We start from the raw sequence: 22150 nt of genomic DNA, 5'->3' as shown, positions 1-22150 counted from the left end.
CTCTTCGCACGATATTCGCACGATGGACGCCACTAGCGCCGAGCGGCGTCCAGATCACGTGCCACGAAGTGAAAACTGTCGAAACAGTGGAGATGTGGTCGTTCCTTCGGTCTAAAATGAAGACTACCGCTGAGAAAGAAGAAAAAAAAAAAACATACGCGACAATCGCAGAAACAGAACGACCACAGCCCCGCTGTTTCGACAGATTTCACTTCGTGGAACTGGCTGCATTTTTTCATTGAGGGTTCGATATAGCAGTGCAGTATGGATGCATATGCTATACCGCAGAGGTGTCCTGTCAACCCTCCATGGTAATGCAGTGGCTACGAAACCTAAGGGGGAAAAAAAATCGTAAAGCTGCCAAATAAAGTAGCAATTCATTTTGAGGTCATTTTGGCGTCCTAAAAAAGTGAATGTGTGTTTTTTCTTCTATTTTTACAATTTATTAGCTGGTTTTTGCTGACCCCTACATAGACCAGGGGCTTCTGCGGTACAAGAGAGCCGGCCCTGTGCATACAGTTCTTGTGACGCGTGCTGCTCACTTGAGTGCAGTGCTTGGTCTTTCTTTTCTTTGCGTGTTGGTTCTAGGCGTATAGTGTGCGCTTCTCCTCGCAAGTCGCCTGAGCTAGGCACATAATTCATTGGCAATGGAAAGCGTGACTGCAGAGTGTTCGTTATCGTGCATCTTCACGCTGCTACATCCGACGTGGTGTCCCGCCAGGACGATGAAAACGGAGCTCGATGAAATCCCGCGCTGTGTTCACTCTGCGGCTAAAAGAAGCTCTGAGAGCACAGGCCACAAAAGTGGTCGGTTGAAATGCTTTTTATTGCGCCTTATGCTGACCTATACGTCTGTGTTCTTCCAGCGAGACAGCTTCCTTGAACGCTTCTTTGGCAGATTTTATTGCGACGACAATTATATGGACACTCCAAGCGGATTTCCGCCGTCGCCGTGAGGTTCCGTATAAAGTCCAAGAGCGATAAAATCGCCGTATGCTGTATGTGCGAGTGAAAGCGCTCGATGAACGCGCGCTTTCACGGAGAGCGAACGCACGGCGGAGAGCAAACGCGACGTCTTCCGTCGCGCGAAAGGCCGTGGGGGATGGGAGGGTGGCGACGTTGTGCTGCGGCGCCAACTGCGGATCTTGCGGCCGGGCGCAAGTGGAACTGGTGACTCAATCTCGCACGCCAAAGGGGGAAAGCTGAATGCAGCGCGGGAGGGAGGGGTGCCGCTTCTACTCTGCCAGCAACGGCGTACTTGTACTTTGCGCGGCTGCGGGTGGTCGCGCGCACCGTATTTTGAAAGCGATCTGCACATGGTTCCTACCTTTGTATGCGCTGTGCTTTCGTCGCTCAGTTTCCATTGAAGCGATAGGCCGCACGAACCTTCGCTCGCTTCCGCTCTTGTTCACGCCAGCGTTTTGACAGTGGTTGTCTGCGGTCATCGAGTGTGATCTAATCATGTTTGCTTGTGCGCGCTGACACCATGCCTAATTCATTTAGTAAGTGAATGTGTCAAGTTTATGCGGCCGATAAAACTATTATCCTTACTCCGTATAGCTTTCTACTAATTTGCTATCGCAATTGATGCTTCGCCTTTCGGGCGAATTTTTAAAGGATAACACGCAGCAACGCTGTCTTGTCTGATAAGTGTTCAATATGAATACACCGCGTTGCGTAGAATTGTCTGACTACTTCAAGGATCGTGTGAGTAGGTTTCGGATCCATTGCTTTATTGCGACTGCGTTGGTCATACTACTTCCCATTCATTGAATTTTTTTATTCGGTCTTGTATGTTCGGTATTCTAGGCTAGGGAAAGTGAAGTGGCTTTTTAAACCTGTCTGGCACTGTCATTCATTCCCATTCTATTCCCTTACGTTCTTAAAGGGACCCTGAAACGATATTGTACAAACGTACTGAGTCGGTTAGAGTAGGTTCTTCTGATTATTAATTGACGCATCTAAACGCTCCACGTTAAGCGTGTAATTTATTATAAACTTTTAAAAAGGCACATCGCTACAGATTGGCAGCACGCCAATCGGCTGAGTTTTCAGCCGCCCCTGACCAAGTGACGCGATTTGACCATATGACGTCAGTACGGCGATCTATCCGATTGGCTGCCCAGGGCGCGTCATCAATAATTTTTCAACTTTATGGTGAACAGATGTTAGTTAATTTGTTTCTATGAAAAGAAAGTAAGAGATAATGCAGAAGGACATGTATCACTACACCGAACGCACTTACGGCCCACAGCAAGTGTCGTCTAGTTGTGTTACAACGCGCTCCGTGTTGACGAGAGCTGCGCGGTCAGTGTTGGTCTCGTTCTTTCTTTTCGCGAGCACCATGGTTCGCCCTTGCGTTGTGGAATGCAAACGTAGCGACTGGCAATATGTCAAGCTGCGACATCGTGCCCCTCTGAAAGGCAGCAGACGAGCGGAGTGATGGCAGCGCATCGGACTGTCGGTATCCAAACGGCGCCAGCATCTACGCGTTTGCGGCCGTCACTTCACGCTGAAGGATTACTACCACAATAGAGTTTAACGCGTCCGGTATTCGGTTAAACGCAAGAGCAAGTGTATTGGCAGTTTTAGCACGTTTTACGTGATGAACGGAGGCGCAAACGTGAACTGCTTACACGTTGCAGCCACCTGGCGGCACAAAGCTCAACCAAACAGAGCTAATATAGCAGTAACCAAGTTTTTTCCACTTTGCTGCTGGCTCAAATTTTCGGCAGGAGCGTAATCTTGAATACGTTGTCTTTTTATATATTTAAAATGTTTCGCACTTGGTTACAGCAATATTAGCTTTGTATTTGGCTGGTTAAGCTCTGCGCCACCAGATGGCTGGACCGTGCATGGCGATCAGGCCGCTCACGTACGTCTACGAAGCTCCTTCATACGACTCTGCCTATCCGTCAAAACGCCCAGCTCACCTGTGGTTACCGGAATACCGTACACGTTCGGCGCTGCTACAGAACGCTCGCAACGCACGCTGCTTGATCGCTCTCGCTCGGGATCGACGGCCAGGCGGCTAGTGGAGAGGTTGGAGAGTCAAGTATTCTTGCGCAACAAAAAGACGCGGACCTGAGAGAACAACACACACCAAACGCAAGGTGTGTGTTCGTCTCTCACGTCCGTGTCTTTATGTTGCGCAATGATACTTGAGTAATGGATTACCAACTTGCCCGGAATGCTGCTCTCATTAGGTTGGAGAGCCTTCGTGCGCTGGCTCCAAGACAACCGGAAGTAGACGACACACGTCACAACATGGCGTAGAGCCAGCGAAGGTGGAGCTTAGCCCCGATCACTCGGCGAACGAGCTGAGGAATAAATGCATGGCTAGGGAGGTGGGTAACTTGTAATCGTCCGTAGCTCTCTTAATATGAGACGCTTCACTTAAATTGTGACGCGAATGTTTTACTGTAGCTGTACCCTACGCGTCTACAAATTTGTCCGAACTGTTTCAGGGACCCTTTAACAAACGTACAGGAACAGAGCGAAAGATGAAAGAGCGAACACGGAGCGAGAGATGAAAGAGTGCGATAGCGAAGAGAGCACTAGAAGAAAAATTGGCCGCATATCTGCTCGCTTCGCTGCAAATGACGTCGAAAGACGATAGTCTTCTGCCGCCCCTGATACCTAACACCCTCTCTTCTCCCCTTCCCACCCCTCTCACTCCTCCCATGATGGATGCTATGGAAGTTTTGCTGAATTCAATGCAAATTTTCTGCTTTCGCCCTGCTCTCGCGCCATCTGTTGGGACCTTTTATTACTGTTGGCTTAAAGCCGGCTACAGAGCCGCGGCGTCAGTCGGCTTGTTTTTAACGCCTAGTGTCTCTTCGACACCATTTCTAACTCGTTTATTTATCATTTACTAACGTGAAAACCAGTCCAACGTGTACTCTTAATTAAATTAACGCTGCGGATCATGGTTATGTAGTAATGTACATATACTTTGCCTCAAATAGGCCGGAGGTTTCCTTCGCGCTGTATAATGTTGACGTGTATGACCCCGTGCCACCAGTGCTAATAGCTTTGGCTCGTTTTGGCCGGGCGGTTGAATCGAGTGACAGACGGACAGACAAAATTTTTCGCGTTTAGGTAGCCCAAGAAAGACTGTAGTCTTTAAAAAGCGGAGGAAGAGAGTATGGCGAAAAGGTGAGGAAGAAAGCGGAGTGCCTCGCAAGACGTGTTCTGCGGCGACGTTTGTTACGAGATTGTGCCAGAGTAGCGCGCGTGGTCTGTTCACCGACGACGCCTTCGATAAAGCATCCGGCGAGCACGTGAAAACAAAGCGTTGCATGAGCGGAGCTCTGCCTGCGGTGGCTGCTGTGAATCACGCCCACGCGTCTTCCACGCGCTGCCTTTCGCTATCTCCCGATTAGCGAGGCAGACAGACAGAAAAAAACTTTATTTGTAGCCAGTGAGTTTGGACTCCTCTAAGTCCCTGGACCACCGCACGGTCCAACACTACGTCGAGACAGTCATGTTCCTTTTGTTCATGACGTCGCCGGCCCGAGCCACCGCAGCAAGCTGCGATGTCGGGTCCGCAGACGAGAGCAGGACCTCCCAGTCCTCCCAGCTTCAGATGGCGGGCTGTCCCTGCGGGGGAGGATCAGCAGGGCAGCCAAAAAGGATGTGGGAGAGTGTGGCGTGAGGGTCGCCGCATAGGGAGCATGTAGGGGAGGTGCCACAGTAGTGGGATAGCAGCTGAGGGGATGGAAGAGAGCGGGTCTGGTCCAGATCCCAACTCCAATTATGATCACCAACTGGGCAGGCTGCCCAGTTGGTGATCATAATCCAATATGCATTTTTATCGAGCGACGAATAAAAAAGTTAGACAAAAATATAACTAGGTCATTTCAGAACATCAATGAGCGTACAATGGCAGGCGTTTCAAACAGAGTTACAACGAGTAACATGGGAGGACGTACTTGAGGAAAATAATGCCGAAAGAGCCTACAATATTTTCATTGAAAAATTCTTAATTGTGTATAAGAAACATTTCACCATCAAACAACATAAACCCAAGTCGTGTTGAAAACCATGGATAACAAGAGAGCTATTAAAGAAAATCAAGAAGCGAGAAAAGTTCATTAAAACTCGTCAAATTGCTGACCTTAAAGAATATAAAGTTTACAGGAACAGTCTAAACAAGGAAATCTACAATCTTTTTTTATCGTGTGAAGGAAACTCAGAAAAACTGTGGAGGAACCTTAATGATGTAATGGAGCGGACACAACGCACAGAACCTATTGAAAAAATTGGGCTAGAAGGTCGTTTACTGTCCGAAACAGAAATAGTGAATGCGTTTAACGAATACTTTCTGAACAGAGAAACACAAACGCATACGCGCCCGAAAACCGCTCTCTCCTTACCTGGAAACTCAAACAATCTTTTGCCATCCAACTAATGTTGACGAGGTTTGCTCTGTATTTATGGGAATGAAAAACTCTAGAAGCTGTGATTCAGACGACCTGCAGATAAGACCCATAAAATATGTCATATACATGATATAGCCCCCATTCTAGTCCATATCTATAATACCTCTATTGCTGAAGGCATCTTTCCATCAAAAATGAAGATTGCTAAAGTCATTCCAATATAAAAGAAAGCAGACAGGCTCAATATACAAAATTATCGCCCCATATCACTTTTGCCTCACTTTTCTAAGGGACTTGAAAAAATAATATTTATTCAGTTATCATCCTTCTGTGAAAAATATCGCATTATCACGAAAGCTTAGTATGGCTTTCAAAAAAACAAATCAACACAGTTAGCACTTCTAGACCAGAAAGACCATATACTGCAAAATTTTGAAAGGAAGCTACTGACAATAGGTATATTTATAGACTTTACTCAGGCCTTCGATCATATTAACCATAACTTATTATTAACAAAACTTGAGACGTATGGTATCAGGGGCCTCCCACTGCAGTTAATTAAGTCATATTTAGGAAAAATACTGCAATATGTGCACATAAATAAATTTAGATCGTTTCCTGGAGAAATAAAAACAGGAGTTCCGCAAGGAAGTATTCTTGGTCCGTTGCTTTTTAATTTATATATAAACGATGTTGTTCTGATCAATCCGAAGGCACAATTCGTCATATATGCAGACGATACTAGTGTGTTTATTTTATCGGCATGTTATACTAGTTTAATAAATAGCGCAAACGAGTTTCTCCAGAGCATGTCCACATGGTCTACAGAAAATTATCAAAATAAATTCAAATAAGACAAAAGCCGTAATTTTTTATGCGAAAGGCACAAAGATTCCACAAAGCCACACTTTAGAGATGAATAAAGGGAGCATAGAAATAGTCAACCAAATTAAAGTATTAGGTACATACTTCTCTAGTACGCTAAACTGGGATCGACACGTAGACTCTGTAGTACAAAAGCTTAGCCGTATCACAGGAATGCTAAACAGGAACAGATATCGTCTACCAACATCCGTAAAAATAATAATTTACCACTCATTATTTTCATCACACATTAATTATACACACCTTGTGTGGGGCACAACAACTGAATCTAACCTCAGGAAAATACACTTAATACAGAAAAAGGTCATACGTATCATAGCAAACGTGCCATACCACAATCACACTGAGCACCTCTTTAAACACTACAACATACCCACAATATATTCCCTATATAACCGCTCTCTCCTTCGTATATGGCACTCAAACTTAAGCTCTGAAAACAGCGTATTTAATGAAATTGCTTGTCTGCAAAAAAAAAAAAAAAAAAAAAATACAGCTACCTATATTACCCGTCATGGAGAATATTGGTCTATACCCCCTTCAAGAACCAACTATGGCTTGCAAATGACGAAAAATAAATTACCCAGACTGCTTAATTCATTTCATGACGCCGGCATTGACATCATTAACATAACACGGCCCGAACTGTTGTCACTTATCGGAACCTTTTCCTAATTAATTAATTAATCGTAATTTCTTTTTCACCTGTATTAACATATGCGCATTGTTACATGTTTGTAATGACATAATTTTTGCTCATCCTATTCCTTCTCCTAATTATTCCAATATAATTCTAGCACCATTTCTTTGCACCTTTAATTATGCACCGTCAAGTGTACGTAATTTTCATTTTTATTTACCTATTGCCTAGTGTATGTAATGTGGAGATGTGTACTATCTGCATTGTTTGTACTTGCCATTGTCCAATTTCCTTGTACCCCTATTGAAAATTATCTTGAATTGGTTATTTATTGTACTTTCCCATTTATATGTAACGTTTCTGCATATGGTTCATTGCGCGATTCACTGCCGCCATGTAACACGGGGGCTAAGGGCACCTCAAGCTGCCTCACTGCAGCTTTTATCTTAGCCCCTGCCATTGTATTTTGAGCAATGGAAACAAATAAATAAATAAAGAAAGAAAGGATCTGTTGGGAGTGGGTAAGGGAGGGGTGGGTTACCGAGGCAGTCGCGCCACACTTGGCTCCGTTTGCAACGTGCCTCTCGAAACAGATTGTCCGCGCCAGCCGATATATCGTGAAATAAGAACACGTATAGAGCTGCGCTCAAATTTCACCTTAGAGAGTATCGCAATCGTCGGTGAATGTTTTTTTTTTATGTTTATACCTTAGAACACCTAAGCCACCCCTATAGATTAAAGACACGGGCGCGTAAGCTGAGGCGAGCTGCAAGCTCAGCGAAGAAAAAATAACTGTTCGCGCAGTGGCCAAAATTCCGGACAATAAAGGGTATTGGAAATTTGCGCCAAACAGCGTAAGATCACGACGTGGCTTCCACTTGCTCGTGTGATATCATAATTTTTTCTAATTTTTTTAATAGGAATTGTCCCCCGGACACACAGATGGCGACGATTGCAACTCATTTTATAGACATGTGGGCTTCTATGCAAGCTTCGCTATCAGTTCACATTTACCTTGGTCCACCTGCACTGACAGTCATGAAGCTGGAAGAGAGAACTATCTACTTTCCGCCCTCCTCCGATTTCACCCGAAACACATGTTTTTAAATCTCGGACAAATAAAATTTCTGTTCCAACGTAGGTATATAGACAGCATTTGGCCAAATGTAGACAAGCGGGGACATGTGGGCAATTGTAGTATGTCGTTATCGGTGGATCTGACGTGGCCTCATTCCACACGCCAGTGGTCCGCGCTCTATATGCATGTATGCGTGCATGTTTTGACCGCGCCGGAACAATTGAGCGCGTATGTGGCAAGGTCGACAACGTCGCCTTTTTCGCCGTTCTATTTCTGCCGACCGCGAGCATACTGTCAGACCAACACATCGCAGCGGGTTCTCAGACAGGCGTGTGACATGGAAACCGTTTTTGATGCATCTGTGGCAGCGTTTCGAAATGCCGGAACGTGGTGACCGCCGAGCGATCGTTGTCAGGCCTCCGTGCGCTGTGCAACTGCCGAGACGTCGCACATGACGCAGAGGACGGGGCGCATCCATTGTTTTCCGGGACAAAGAGGGTGATTCTCCTATAGCTTCGCACTGTGACACATTGGTGTCTCATAGCCAGGGGCCATATTTTCTGACCATCTATTTCATTTTCTATTCTTTTCGTCCTGCTTCATTGCTGGGACTTCATTGCTGTACTGTCGCTAGCTCTGGAATCGGTTACTCGGCGCCTTACATATAAGAATAGGGGAAAATTAAACGTATCGTTACAAAATACGGGCTTAGCGTAGCTTTATCAATGGATCGTGTACGTCTGTCAAAGCTTCGACAGGCAGCAGTTGTGTTGTCGTAGTAAATAAATAAATAAATAAACGATCGAAGCATTGACTGGTGCGCCGGTAGCTAGCCGCCAGATATATTAAAGCACAGGAGTTGGCTGGTGACTCTCTCTTTTGTAAACTGTTGCCACCTTTTTTTTTTTTTTTTTTTTCGGGAAGAGCTAACCGCAAGAGCTCGCACATGCGCGCAAGAAAGGTGGCCCGGACAACGACGACTGTGAATTTATTTTGCGAAGAAAGCAATGCTGGAGATTGCCGGGGCGCTTACGCATTACACAGAGGAGGTCGCTGAAAATGTAGCCAGGCTAAAGTCACGAGAATGTAATTACAGGCATTCCACCAGGGGCGGTATTCGCGGTCGTTCATTTAGTGGGATGCAAAAGATTTCGCGAGATTTCGCGTGACTAGCACCGGACGTCTACGGGCGACGAATCACAGTGCCAGAAACGCAGTCGCGAAAGTCATTGCAACCCCGAAAGTGAACGACCGACAATACCGCCCCACTATTCCTCTGCTGTTCGTACCGTAACAGTGATATCCTTCATTCCCGACTCAAGCTACAGCTACAATTTTTTTATGACATGAGTCTGTCGACTAGTCTAATAACGGAAATAAGATCATGATGCAAGGTTTCTGTTCAATTTTTCCCACAAATGTCCCACACATTCTCAATATCTGAGAATATTGAAATCATTTTCACATATGTTACGTATATGTAGGGCTACGTGGAGCCACCCGTCACACTTTAAAACTTGCTTTCTTTAACCACTACTGCGTGATTTTTTTTTTATTTGCTCGTAAAAAAAAAACATTTTCTTTAGCCTGCATACAAACCTCGTTTTTTTCTAAAAAAATTATTGGTCGCAATTTTATGAGACTGTCACGTATCATACACCATGCACTTGCGGCTATTTTATGGTGATGCAGAAATACACTTTAATTGAAAAAAGGCATGCGAGAAATAGCAGAAGGATTGAAAGAACTCCGGCAGAACCCATTCCACGATGAATGTCGACTTAACTGCGACTAGCATTGAAGCAGTGCATACCGACACACGGTATATGGCCACCGCAGAGACGCGTGCTGTTGTATGAGGCGCGTACTGCATCCGGGCTTCCCTCTGGACACGCTGCGCCATCTAGCGCCGCCGCCGCGAAGTCTGCGCGTGTGTAAATTTATATTCAGACGAGATTGTCTGAATGTATATCACGCGGGTTCGATTCCGTCCAGCACCGAAAATATTTTCAAGATTTTTTTTTTTTTTTGGCCATTGAAGACCGGCACAGACCCTGTGACTGATACCCCGTCAGCAAACTTTGTGTCAGGGGTTCATTAATGAGTGCCCAGCTTGGTGTCAAAGAGCGAGAAATAACATTTATTAGTCCCAAACGAACTGAGGCCCCAGTCCGGGCTTCCTGGCCCAGCACGTTCTTGACGTTCATTGAAAAGCGGCATAAACCCAAGTTGGCGTGAAAGAGGTTTATTGACGAGCGGCAGATGGCCCAGTGAACCAAGTTGGTCCTACGGTTGGTTTCGAATTGGGTTCTCTCGGCATAGCAGCCCATTAAACCATCTAGTGACCCAAGGTGGCGGGAAAATGGTTAGAGACAGACACCGGAAAATGCTTCAAATATCCTAAGAATTCTAATAGCGTATGAAACTTGAAATATCGATTTAAAAACGGAGTGTTTCTCGAAGCTGTAACTATAATCAAGTTTCTTTAAAATGTGATCAAATCATCCTTGATTGACTAAATGTAGCTTCAATATGTGTGCCGCTACATTTACAGACCTTAGTTTTATGTCACTTATTGCTCTGCAGTCTTTAGGAGCTTGCCGCAGGCTGAAGATGATGAGCCTTCTTGATGAAGCCTATGTACGCAAGAAAACCTTGTTCCTCTTCCTGCGAGTGTTACTTTCGCTGCTGTTGTTATTAGCCCTTGGAACACAGCAGGCCACGATATCTTCATCATAAACACTGCTGGCATTTAATTTTCTGGCCCGTTCATCACCAATAATAGTGACAAAAAAAAAAAAGCGCAGCCCACACAAGCATTATATTTTGCTACCAGATTTGTTCTTTCGCGAGGAAACAAATCTCTGTTCTCTACAAAACAACTTATAACTGTAGGCTGTATCATACTGGGTGTTTTCTTTTAGCTGCACCATTTTTTTTTTTTGTGGCAAATAGCACAATTCCAACCTTTGATATCTAAATTACTCGATGAGGCGGCCATTACGTTTACGAAAAATCACAATGCTTAATTGAATAATTAACATAATTACGCGAGCTAACTTGTTAATTGCTTCTCGGCACATATTTCAATCTACGAATTGTAGCTAGGAGTATGCAAGGCATATCGACTCGGAAAGAATGCTCAGGACTACGCCAGTTTCGAGATACTCATTTTCAACGTGTGCGACGAAATGCATTGGCATTCCAGTTGCTTTCGTGCTTCATTGCATAAAAGAGCGTTTTCTTAAAAAAGTAAGTGGAACACCAGTGCATTTTTACTGCAAGTTTGGTGGCGCATATCTCGAAACCGCGTCATCCTCAGAAGCACCGACTTTTGGGCGAGTTGGTACAAAAGTCGGTGCTGCTGAGCTTCATTTCTAGTACGCCAAGCGCTTGTGTTGTCTGCACCTCCCTCTGTCCTTGTTTGTGCGCGCTTGGTCGTCTTCTGCCATCCTCAGAGGAATAGACGGAAAGACAGGGATGCCATCCTCAGAATTCGTTCTATATAAGTCGATATGCCTCGCATACTCACTGTAATACTCGTACATTTTAATGTACGTGTGCCGTAACGTAATGAAAAGATTAATTAGCGTCATTAGGTTAATTATTCAATGAAGTATTTTGATATCCCGTAGGAGTACTGGCCGCCTAATCGAGTAATTTAGATAAAGGCTTAGAATTGTGATATCTGCGACAGGCAACTTTTAAAAATTTGGTTCACCTAAAGAAAAACAGCCTGTATATAATGCAGCAATTAATGCTTGCCTCACGGAACGACCCGAACGTCTTTCTCGATAAAAGCATCGCAGTAGGCTAATAAACAGTTAACAATTAAAATAATATCAGTGGTTTTACGTGCAAGAACCACGATTTGAATATGAGGCACGCCGTAGTGAGGGACTCCGGATTAATTTAGACCACCTGGGGTTCTTTAACGTGCACTCAACGCACGGTACACGGGCGTTTTTGCATTTCACTCCTCATCTAAATGCGGCCGCCGCGGCCGGGATTCGATCCCCCGCCCTCGGGCTATTAGTAGCGCAACCCCCTAGCCACTGCGCCAACATGGCGGGTGCCAATATACAGTAAACAATCACGCTGGTATTTTTGTGCGCTGATTTGAAGCGTATAAATTGTGGTGGAAGAAACGCTTGTTTACGAATTTTGTGCACTTTGTGTGAACTTCCGCCATAGATTTGGTAAAAAGAAAAAAAGAAATTACAGAGCAACAGTCGCTATGTATTTTATTGCTTGAGAGGACATAGATTCCGGCTGAATATGTAGGCTTTTCTTTCTTTTCGATTCTATTATGCTAGAAAAGGTTGTTCTATGTGTATCATATATGATACACCTTTCGGTAAGGGGCTAAGCTTACAAGAGATTCCGTATTCACTCAAGCCAATATTCGTAAATTGCACGGACAGTCACTAGCCTATAAATGTATTTGAGCCTTAGAAGCACGTGCAAAGATGAACAATGCTGTATCGCGTTAAGCGCGAGTCCGTGCTGATAAGCGGTGACAATTCTGGACCGAGCTTCGCATATAACGGCACTCAAACTTGCTCTAAACATGTGAGAATAGATGTAGAGGAGCGGCAGGAACAACGCTGACGCTGACGAATAACTCGGCGCCCCCTAGCGGAGAGCCATGAATATGACTATGGCTAAGCCAGACGCACCATTTCCGCCGCCTTACGTGATGAAGTGAGATATCATGGCGCTTGATATCGTTCAGTTTCGAATTAACAGCTTCAGAGCGATATTTAACGCCTATAATAACAGCCGTTTCAATTCCCCGTGACTATACGTCGCGCGATTGCCATTGCTGCTAAATTTTCGTGAGGCTCATTCATATCGGCTGCTAACACTTGTGCCGTCTGCAAGCGGCAGTGTGATCGATCTGGAAATTACCGAATTGGGAAACTTTACGTGCTCGCTATACGCTACGCCCATGGACCTTCGCTTTATGGGAACATCGGTTTGTTTCTGCTTAATTTTCTGTTTATTTTTACGGACGCATATGTTTTGTGAAATCGAGTTCCTGCCATACGCCGCCTGTGCGGTTTGTCACAGGTTTGTAGAGGCGCGCTCGCATGACGCGGCAAGGTACCAAAAGAATTTAAAACAAAAAGCAAACAAGAACGTGTTTGTGAAGCCACGGCTGCTTGCGACCCAGACCCCGCTTAAGCGCAGCTGTTCCCCTCTGTATCAGCCTCCTTCCTGTGCACTGGCGCATCGACCACGTGACCCCTTGTACGCCTCATCTGTACCTGTTCCCACTGCGCTGGCGGCATTTTTGCGAGGAACGCAGCCAAACATGGCTTACGTGTTGAGGCGTCCCCGTTACATCTCGTGCCTTTTGCTAGTACTAGTCTTCCTAGTTCTTGGAACACCGCTGTGTCATGGATCCGAAACCATGAGTGACTGTTCGGGACGCTTCTATGTAGAAGATTCGACCGTCAAGCTCATCGTCCAACAGTTCGTCAACTCCACCGACAGCCTCGTTGAATGCCGCTACATCTTCGAGGCGCCACGGGACTCCGGCTTGCTAGTCTTTGCGAATGACATCAGGGCCGTACACGACTACGAGATACCAGGGTGCCCCGTGACCATCTACAACAATGCCAATGCATCCGGAGACCCTGTCGTTTCTTTGTGTAGCCACTACGCTACAATGACAATTCCCGTGCCTTCTTCCGTAGCGTTGGTAGTCTACAAGCCGGAGTTCAACGGCAAACCGTACACCCTAACACTGGACTTGCAAGTTACTTTGACCGGAGGAACCAACCTTCGCGCATGCGGTGATTCCCATATTAACGCCGTGTCCATCGTACCGATGAAATACTCGGTGGGTTTCAGAGCCGATGCTGGCTCGGGCGACGCGTCTGATTTCTGCGACCTGAACGTGACGAGCAAGGACAATGACGAAACCTTAGGCACCAACTGTGTGCTCACCAGTGAAGGCGTCTGCAACTACGAGGTTCTTGTGAGCAATGGAAGCGCTGCGAAGTCCGCAGACTCGATTGACCTAGCCGCCGTTGGCGGATTGGCTACGGTCAGGCTTCACCCGGCTGGTATCACGGGTGTCCTGGTCTCCAATCTTCCAGCGGGATTCGTACCCCTGACCTCCCTGCAGCCACCAATCGCTGTGTCGCCGCCGGAAGAAACAGTTACCGGCTCTTCCGGTGCAACGAACGCCGCTGACGTCAGCGAGACTTCCACAGAAGGACCAGCTGGTTCTCTTGTGACCTTGGACACTGACTTGGCAATGAACGAGACGGAGACACCGATGCTGAACGTCACCGACTACAACACGACCACTGGTGTCGATGCCGCCAATGCGAGCACTGTTGGAGACAATGATGACATTGACGACGACGATGACGATAATGTCATCCATGTCATCATAATCGACGACACCCCGACAACGTTCTGGCGTAGAACAACTCATTGGTTCAGCGAAACGTGGACCACCATGTATTACACGGTTACGTTTACCTACAGGAGCTTTGAGACATGGGTTTTGAGCTGGTTCTGAGTCTGTTTGACAATTAGATGTTGTGTCATAAACCAAGCGAAGTATCGTGCTTTTTATTTTCTCGTCTTGGTGAACAGAGTGTGTATTCAATGCTTCTGATGTCAAATTACTCATAATCAGCTGGCAGTATATCCACACGTGTACTCCAGCCTTGGATAAACCCTGCATCTTCCAGCACCTGCCATGTTTTCGTTTTATGAAACTGAACATAATGCGCTGTTCATTCGTTAGACAGCCAATAAAGCTTCATGTGAATTTACTCCACGAATGTCCATGCTTCAAAAATTCCCATACTTCCCGCGCTATCGATGCTGACGCGTCATAGATCTCGCAGTTTGTGAAGTATATACGAATGGTTGTATATACGGCACCAAATTCAATCTCCTGGAGACGTAACATTGCAGCACCAAATGCAGTCGATCAGCTCACGATGATTCATTCGCCGACAACCCTTGCTTATTCTGGTTGATTCAGAAAGCTTTTTATAAATTGTTAAGGCGAATTATAAAGCACGAAGAGCTTTCTTTGTCCTTCCAGTACGTCGTCGTGGTGGTGGTTGGTGGCCGTACTTTCACTGCCGATAGAAATGCAAAAGATGCAGAGGGCGCATGCTCTCGCGCAAGCGAGTTTCGGGGCGCCTTCGTCGGCTGAGCGCCAGTTATGGCTAATTTATGATGCCGTCAAGAGAGAGCTTTGGCGTGCCTGCAGGTTTAGATGCTGCGGTGGAGCGCTTGGGAAGGACCCTAGCTCCTCCTTCGTCTGCCGTCTCCCCGTATGGCTGCTACGGGTGATAAGGCCAGCGGCGAGAGAAGGATGGAACTCGCCGTAGACAACACGCATGACGAATCGGCTTACGAGCATAATGATGTACAGTCACCTATCGCTGCACATGCTCTGGTAAACCTTTTCCCCCGTGCAGAGTAGCAAACCAGACGTTTCCTGTTTAACCTAGCTCCCTACTTTCCCCTTTGTTTTTCTCGTTCTACCTCTTGTTAACGGCTCTGTTCTCTACGGAATTACACGATGAAGCAACAAACGCTACCCAAGTATCGTCACTGCAACAAATGTATACCTTCAAGTATGGCTTTTTGGGCTTGTTGGTTATATACATCAGAGGTGGTCATAGCGCTAGAAGACACGGACAAGAACGAGAGAACAGGACGAGCGCTAACTTTCAACTGGTTTCAACCAGTTCAAAGTTAGCGCTCGTCCTGTTCTCTCGTTCGTCTCCGTGTCTTCTAGCGAAACCAGTTGAAAGTTAGCGCTCGTCCTGTTCTCTCCTTCTTCTCCGTGTCTTCTAGCGCTATGACCACCTCTGATGTATACCTTCAAGCGCATTATTCGTCTGATAAAGCGAACAGCTTTCTAGAACCGTTCAGCTATTCACTCACATTAAAAATTATCATCGATGGTTTCTGCGCATTTTAAGAGCGGAGCTGTTTAAGCCGACCGTTAGTCCGTGCAGAGCGAACAGAAAATGTGGGCCGATCCTGGCGGTAGTGCAGAAAAGGTCCAAGCGCAATGGCACATACTCCTGTGATAGCGAAGGTGTTTAAGCTCGAGGGTGGTCCGTCGAGTGTAGAGCGCAAAACCTACGCCTGGCGATGACGTCACCATGCGTCGCCTAGCAACGCTTCGCCCCAGCTGCGCCGACCGCGCGCCGCATCGCTTCGCCTAGAGTCTTCTTTATTGCGATAGCAATTATATGGGCACTCCAAGCGAATTTCTGCCGTCGCCGTGAGGTTCCCTATGAAGTCCAACGGCGATGAAATCTTCGCCGTGCGCCATATGCTGTATGGGCGAGTGAAAGCGCGCGAGGGACGCGCGCTTTCATGGGGAGCGAACGCACGGCGGAAAGCAAAGCGCGACTTCTTCCGTCGCGCGAAATGCCGTGGGGGGACGGGAGGGAGGGGAGGCGACGTTTAGCTGCGGCACCAAATGCTTATTTATATAAAAACATTGCGAGGCGAGAAGGTGGTAAAGACTTCCGACGCTGCTCGACAGTGTCACGTTGAGGAATCGATGAGTGTGTTATCAACCAAATATGACAAAGTTCTTGAGACCGTTGCGAAGCATGACAATGAACTAAAGGCACTCAAGAACAGAATTTGCAAACTAGAGGAGCCAAACCTGAGCGCAGAATTGCTTTCAGTGCGCTCCTCGGTAAATGAACTTGAGTACCACAGCAGAAAACTAAATATTGAGGTTCACGGTGTTAAAAAAAGACACCAACGAGTGTCTTATAGATAAAATTAATGCCATTGCATCGAAACTGCAACTTGCCCCTTTGACTGAACAAACTGTTACCTCGATTCACAGGCTTAAGACCAGAAGCGAAAGGCCTCCCGGCATTATCATACGCTTTTCGAACCAGTCAACAAGGGAACAATGGCTGAACAAAAAGAAGGCTTTGTCAGTTGCTCAACATGGAATGTTTATTACGGAAAACCTGACTGCGCAGAATCGAATGCTCCTAAAAGCTGCGAAAGAATGGGCGCGCGTAAATAATTTCCGCTTTGCATGGCACCGCGCTAGAAAAGTGTTTATAAGAAAGGGTGAGGGCGATCGCGCACACTTGTTAAAGTTGCCTGCAGATCTGGATAAGATCGTTTCTTGAGCTTAGGAGGGTAAGTAAGTTGTAGATAAAATGATGTTGGGACACTCGAACAAAATGTTTTTGTCGGATCTTCATGATAATGTAAGCTCCCAAAGCGGTGGATCGATTAGTTGCATACATATCAACTCCCAGTCGGTGAAAAATAAAAAAAAGATAAACTTGACATTTTCTTCAACAGCCTAAACTTTCGTTTTCATTTCGTAATGCTTTCTGAAACGTGGTACAGTGATTGTACGGTCCCCTGGTGTCTGCCAAGGTACGAGTGCTTTACACGATCAATAATGAATTCGCGCGGTGGCGGGGTTAGCTTAATTGTGTGCGATTCATTTAAAGTCAACTGTGTTCAAGAATTCTCTTGTGTTAACGATGACTATGAGGTATTGTCTGTGTTACATGCGCGCACTGTTTATTCTGTTGTCTACAGACCACCGCGAGGCAATCTCCAAGGCTTTTTTCACTTTTTTGAGAAACTCTTAAAATACATTGTTGAATTACCGTATAAATTCATTTGTGGTGGCGATTTCAATATAAACATGCTGGTTGACTGCAATATCACACGCGACTTCGAATTGCTTTTGAAAATGTATGGGTGTTCCAATGTTATCAACACTCCTACCAGAATTACCTGCGATACGTCCACATGCCTTGACTTGTTTATTACTAACTACGGATCAAATAGTATTAAATGTGGCACTATTTCATACAGCTTGAGTGATCACATGCCGGTATTCTTCACTGTCAAACGGAAAGATAAAAGACCACCAGAACGAGTCTGCTTCTCGCAAATTATAACTGAAGAACGTCTAGTGCGTTTTCGCGATGACTTACGTGACGTAGTGTGGGATAGTGTTATTGCTGCTACAAGTGCTGATAGCGCCTACGGTGCTTTTCTGGAAACGTTCCTCTCCTATTATGATAAACATTTTCCTTCCCGTCCTAAAGTATCTGCTCCATCAAGGATACGTAAGCCCTGGGTAACTATTCAATTATTTAAAAAGATAAAAGAGAAATCAAGATTATTCAATAAATTCCTCATATCTCGGGATCCTGATGATTTAAGAGTGTTTAAAACATTTCGCAATGGCTTAACTAAGGAATTACGTGCTGCGAAAACTACGTTTTATAAGCAATCCTTCGCAACGTGCAGCCTAGATAGCAATAAGATATGGCACTGGCTTAATTCTTTGCTGAATAGAGTGTCCAATTCAGCGGCAGGGTTGCGTATAATTTCTGATGGAACGAAAATACCTGAGGCGAAGTTGGCCGACTGTTTTAATGGTTATTTTTCTAATTTACCTAAATGCAATGTGAATGACAACGCATGCCGTTTCTTTAAAACGAACTGTGTGCATTCAATTCTTTTGCGTCCCACAACCACTTTAGAAGTAAATTTACTGTTTTCCTCACTAAATAATAGCAACTCCTGCGATGCTGATAACATTAAAATGAAGCCTGTGAAATTTGTAATAGACATAATCGCTCCAGTACTAGCAGATATTTATAATATCTGCCTTTCTACCGGTGTATTCCCGTATAAAATGCAGATGGCAAAAGTAGTTGCACTGTTCAAGAAAGGTGACAAAACTGCCTTATCTAATTATAGACCTGTGTCTATTCTCCCTATATTTTCGAAGTGTTTAGAAAAAATTATTTTTTGCAGAATATCAGACTTTCTGGACAAGCACAATTTGATAACTAAGCATTAGTATGCTTTCCGGAAAAATATGTCAACGCAGCTAGCTTTGCTTGAACAGAAAGAACTAATTCTAAATAATTTTGAGGAACGTTTGTTAACATTGGGAGTATTTGTCGACTTTTCAAAGGCCTTCGATTCTATAAATCATGATCTCTTGCTTAGTAAGTTAAATCACTATGGTATACGCGGCATTGCACTTGACTTGATTAGGTCGTATCTTGGTCACAGACAGCAGTTTGTACAATTAAATAGCTTTAAATCTGAAGTTCGCTCGGTCAAGGTAGGTGTACCCCAGGGCAGTATTTTAGGGCCCCTTCTATTTAATATTTTTATGAACGATTTAGTAAACATTGATGTTGATACACGTTACGTAATCTATGCTGATGACGCCACGTTATTCTTTTCATCTAACCGCTCTGCTGAATTGATTACAAGAGCTAATGCAGTTTTGAATAAACTGTACACATGGTCACTTGATAACGGTTTGACTATTAATTCGCAAAAAACTAAGGCGGTGTTATTTCGTGCTAAGAACACGCAAATTACTCTCGAGGTAGATTTGCTAATGAACAATTCTAAAATTGAACTTGTTAATTCGGTGAAATCGCTAGGTGTATTTTTTGACCATACTATGACCTGGCATAGCCATATAGATTTTCTTGCTAGTAAGCTTTCACAAATCACTGGAATTTTTTCATTCCTTGAACTATCTTCCCTACTCTATTAAATGCTTTATATACAATTCACTTTTTCTCAGCCATTTAAATTTTTGTTGTCTTGTCTGGGCTACCACTTCGGAAACAAATATCAACAGGTTGTATATACTGCAAAAGAAGGCTCTTCGCGCTATTTGTAATAAACCGTATGATTTCCCTTCAGCTTATTTATTTCATAAACTTAAGACACCGAAATTACAGGCCCTTTTAAAGTATCGTCTAGTGCTTGCGTATAAAAATGAACAGAAAAGAAACATAAACCACATTACTTTTATGGCTAACTTGAAGCTACACGAAACTCCATACAGTACAAGAAAGCCAGAGTACTGGCACGTACCACAATCGCGCACTAAATACGGATCACAAATGCTGCGCTCCAGGCTACCTCGCTTACTAAATGATCTTATTGTTAACAAAATTGATATTGCGTCTTGTTCTCTTCCCGATATTCTTGATTTTTTCTCTCATATGTGAGTTGTACATTGCCTATATGCTTATCAAGTGCAGTGAGATTTTGTGAGGTTTTGCAAAAAATCTTACTTTTGTTTCTGTTTTCTTTTTGTTTTTTCTCGCCCGGTTTGCGATCTCGTATGCATAATATGTTGTAGTGCTTCAATTTTAAGTACTTGAGAAAACTGTATTTCCGCTCTGCTGCTCCTTATTGTTTTACGGGTTTTGGGGGCTGGTCAAGCTGCTACGAGCAGCTTTTTTCCCCACTTTACTCCCACAAGGCTGTATTTACTTTTTGTGGAAATAAAGCATACATACATACATACATACATACATACATACATACATACATACATACATACATACATACATACATACATACATACATACATACATACATACATACATACATACATACATACATACATACATACATACATACATACATACATACATACATACATACATACATACATACATACATACATACATACATACGTTCTGATCTCGTCGAAAACCTCCGAGCCGCCGCCAGAGGCACCGGCAACAGTCACCAATGCCGCGCGCGTTCGGTGCGAACACGAGCAAAACGCTGACGGCGTCGACAACAGTTGTGCGCGTTGCTGGTGGGGCTACATGTCCAAGTTTATACAGCTGATAAAACTACTATCATTACTCCGTATAGCTCTCTACTAATTTGCTATCGCAATTGATGATTCGCCTTTAGGGTGAAACTGCGACATTTTACAAGTGTAACCTAACGGAATTCATTTTCAAGCAAAAAAGGAGGCTTGGAAGCTTTGCCGAGCCATGACATCACCGCGCAGTACGACGCAGTATCCTGAGTATCGCGCCGCCGAAGCGGCGGCCAAACGTCGGCGATTCGTAGAGGATCCTGAGTTACGAGCCCGCGAAACCGAGCAAAAGCGTTTGAGCGTTTGATCTTGCGCAAAATGTGGCCGAGTCTCGATGCATAGCCTCGCAAAAAAAAAAAAATCACAGCATATCCACGGGGTGAATGATGATGAGTGGGCGAAGCTCCGGAGGGAATCATCGGATCTCCCGCTTAAGGGGACGCTAGCACAAACGCGTTAGAAACGTGCAGTACTCTCTAGTAAGGGGGAGCGGCCACAGCGTCTTACGCAGCCATTTACACATGCCGGAACGTGCACCGCGTTTGCCGACGCCATCACATGACTGCTGAGAGAGTATACCCCCCGTATTCATAAACGCTCCTCGACTTGAACTTGACTTGCCACCGCCTTGGGCAGCGCGTTCGAAACGCGTTGAAGGTAAGACGGAGAGGCCACAGCGTCTTACACCAGCTTCTTACACGGGCCGTAACGCGCTAGCACAAACGCGTTAGAAACGCGGCCTTTCGTTAATGTTGGGTATTTATTGCCATCGTGGTGCGTGTGTCTATGTGCGCTTCGTGGCGTAGTGGTTAGCGCCGCGCGTTCGGAAGCGAGGGGTCCCTGGTTCGATTCCGCGCTACGGACACAACTTTCGGAATTTTTTTTCATAAAACGCCGGAAGCGTTCTCCGGAAGCTGGCTTCCGGAAGCGGAACCAGAAGTGGAAACGGAAGCGGAACCGGAAGTGGAACCGGAAGCGGAAGTCGGCTTCCGGTTATACTATACGTATACATATATATGTATATATGGGTATACATACATATACGGACACACAACGCCATCTATTGAGCAATTCATAAAACTAGACGTGGCTACCTACTACGACGGGGACGAACGGGTGCCGCTATAAGGAGCTTCGCCCCTAAAACTTGCCCGAACCGAGATACGCGTAAAGCTAGGTGGGGTCGCCGGCTTCGCTGTTTGTCCAGTCTTCGCACCACTAGTGAAGCTGTCCCTAATTTTTCTTTTTTTTTATTGCGATAGCAATTATATGGACACTCCAAAGCGGATTTCTGGCGTCGCCGTCGCCGTGAGGTTCCGTATGACGTCAACGGCGATGAAATCGTCGCCGATAAGTGGTTCTTGAGGGAAAGGGAAAGGTTGGCGCTATCTTCTGCAGCCCTTGAGGGAGCACGGTTCAGCGCCAGCGTCGCCGCGCTCCGGACGCTGTATGTGCGAGTGAAAGGGCGCAAGGGACGCGCGCTTTCACGGGGATCGAACGAACGTCGGAGA

At 45.3% G+C, this 22150-nt stretch overlaps 2 protein-coding genes across 2 annotated transcripts in view; one reads left to right on the top strand and one right to left on the bottom strand.

The window, feature by feature from the left end:
• LOC119432873 (uncharacterized) overlaps positions 1-16697 on the bottom strand; it is a 539288-nt gene extending 522591 nt beyond the window's left edge. The window contains exon 1 of the mRNA XM_037700026.2: positions 16694-16697. The gene's annotated coding sequence lies outside the window, so the exon portion shown is untranslated. The remainder of the gene's footprint in view (positions 1-16693) is intronic.
• On the top strand, positions 13259-14789 carry LOC119432347 (uncharacterized). Its single transcript, XM_037699512.2, has one exon. It carries the CDS (start codon positions 13305-13307, stop codon positions 14523-14525), a length of 1221 nt encoding a protein of 406 aa, XP_037555440.1. The 5' UTR covers positions 13259-13304; the 3' UTR covers positions 14526-14789.
• Positions 16698-22150: the final 5453 nt, after the last annotated feature.

The sequence above is a fragment of the Dermacentor silvarum genome, chromosome 11 (genome assembly GCF_013339745.2).
Source record: "Dermacentor silvarum isolate Dsil-2018 chromosome 11, BIME_Dsil_1.4, whole genome shotgun sequence".
Taxonomy (NCBI): domain Eukaryota; kingdom Metazoa; phylum Arthropoda; class Arachnida; order Ixodida; family Ixodidae; genus Dermacentor; species Dermacentor silvarum.
This window is presented reverse-complemented; position numbering and strand designations above follow the sequence as displayed.

Bases quoted from the DNA above. Each gene is read 5' to 3' on its own strand.
- LOC119432347 (XM_037699512.2), top strand. From the start codon at position 13,305: ATGGCTTACGTGTTGAGGCGTCCCCGTTACATCTCGTGCCTTTTGCTA.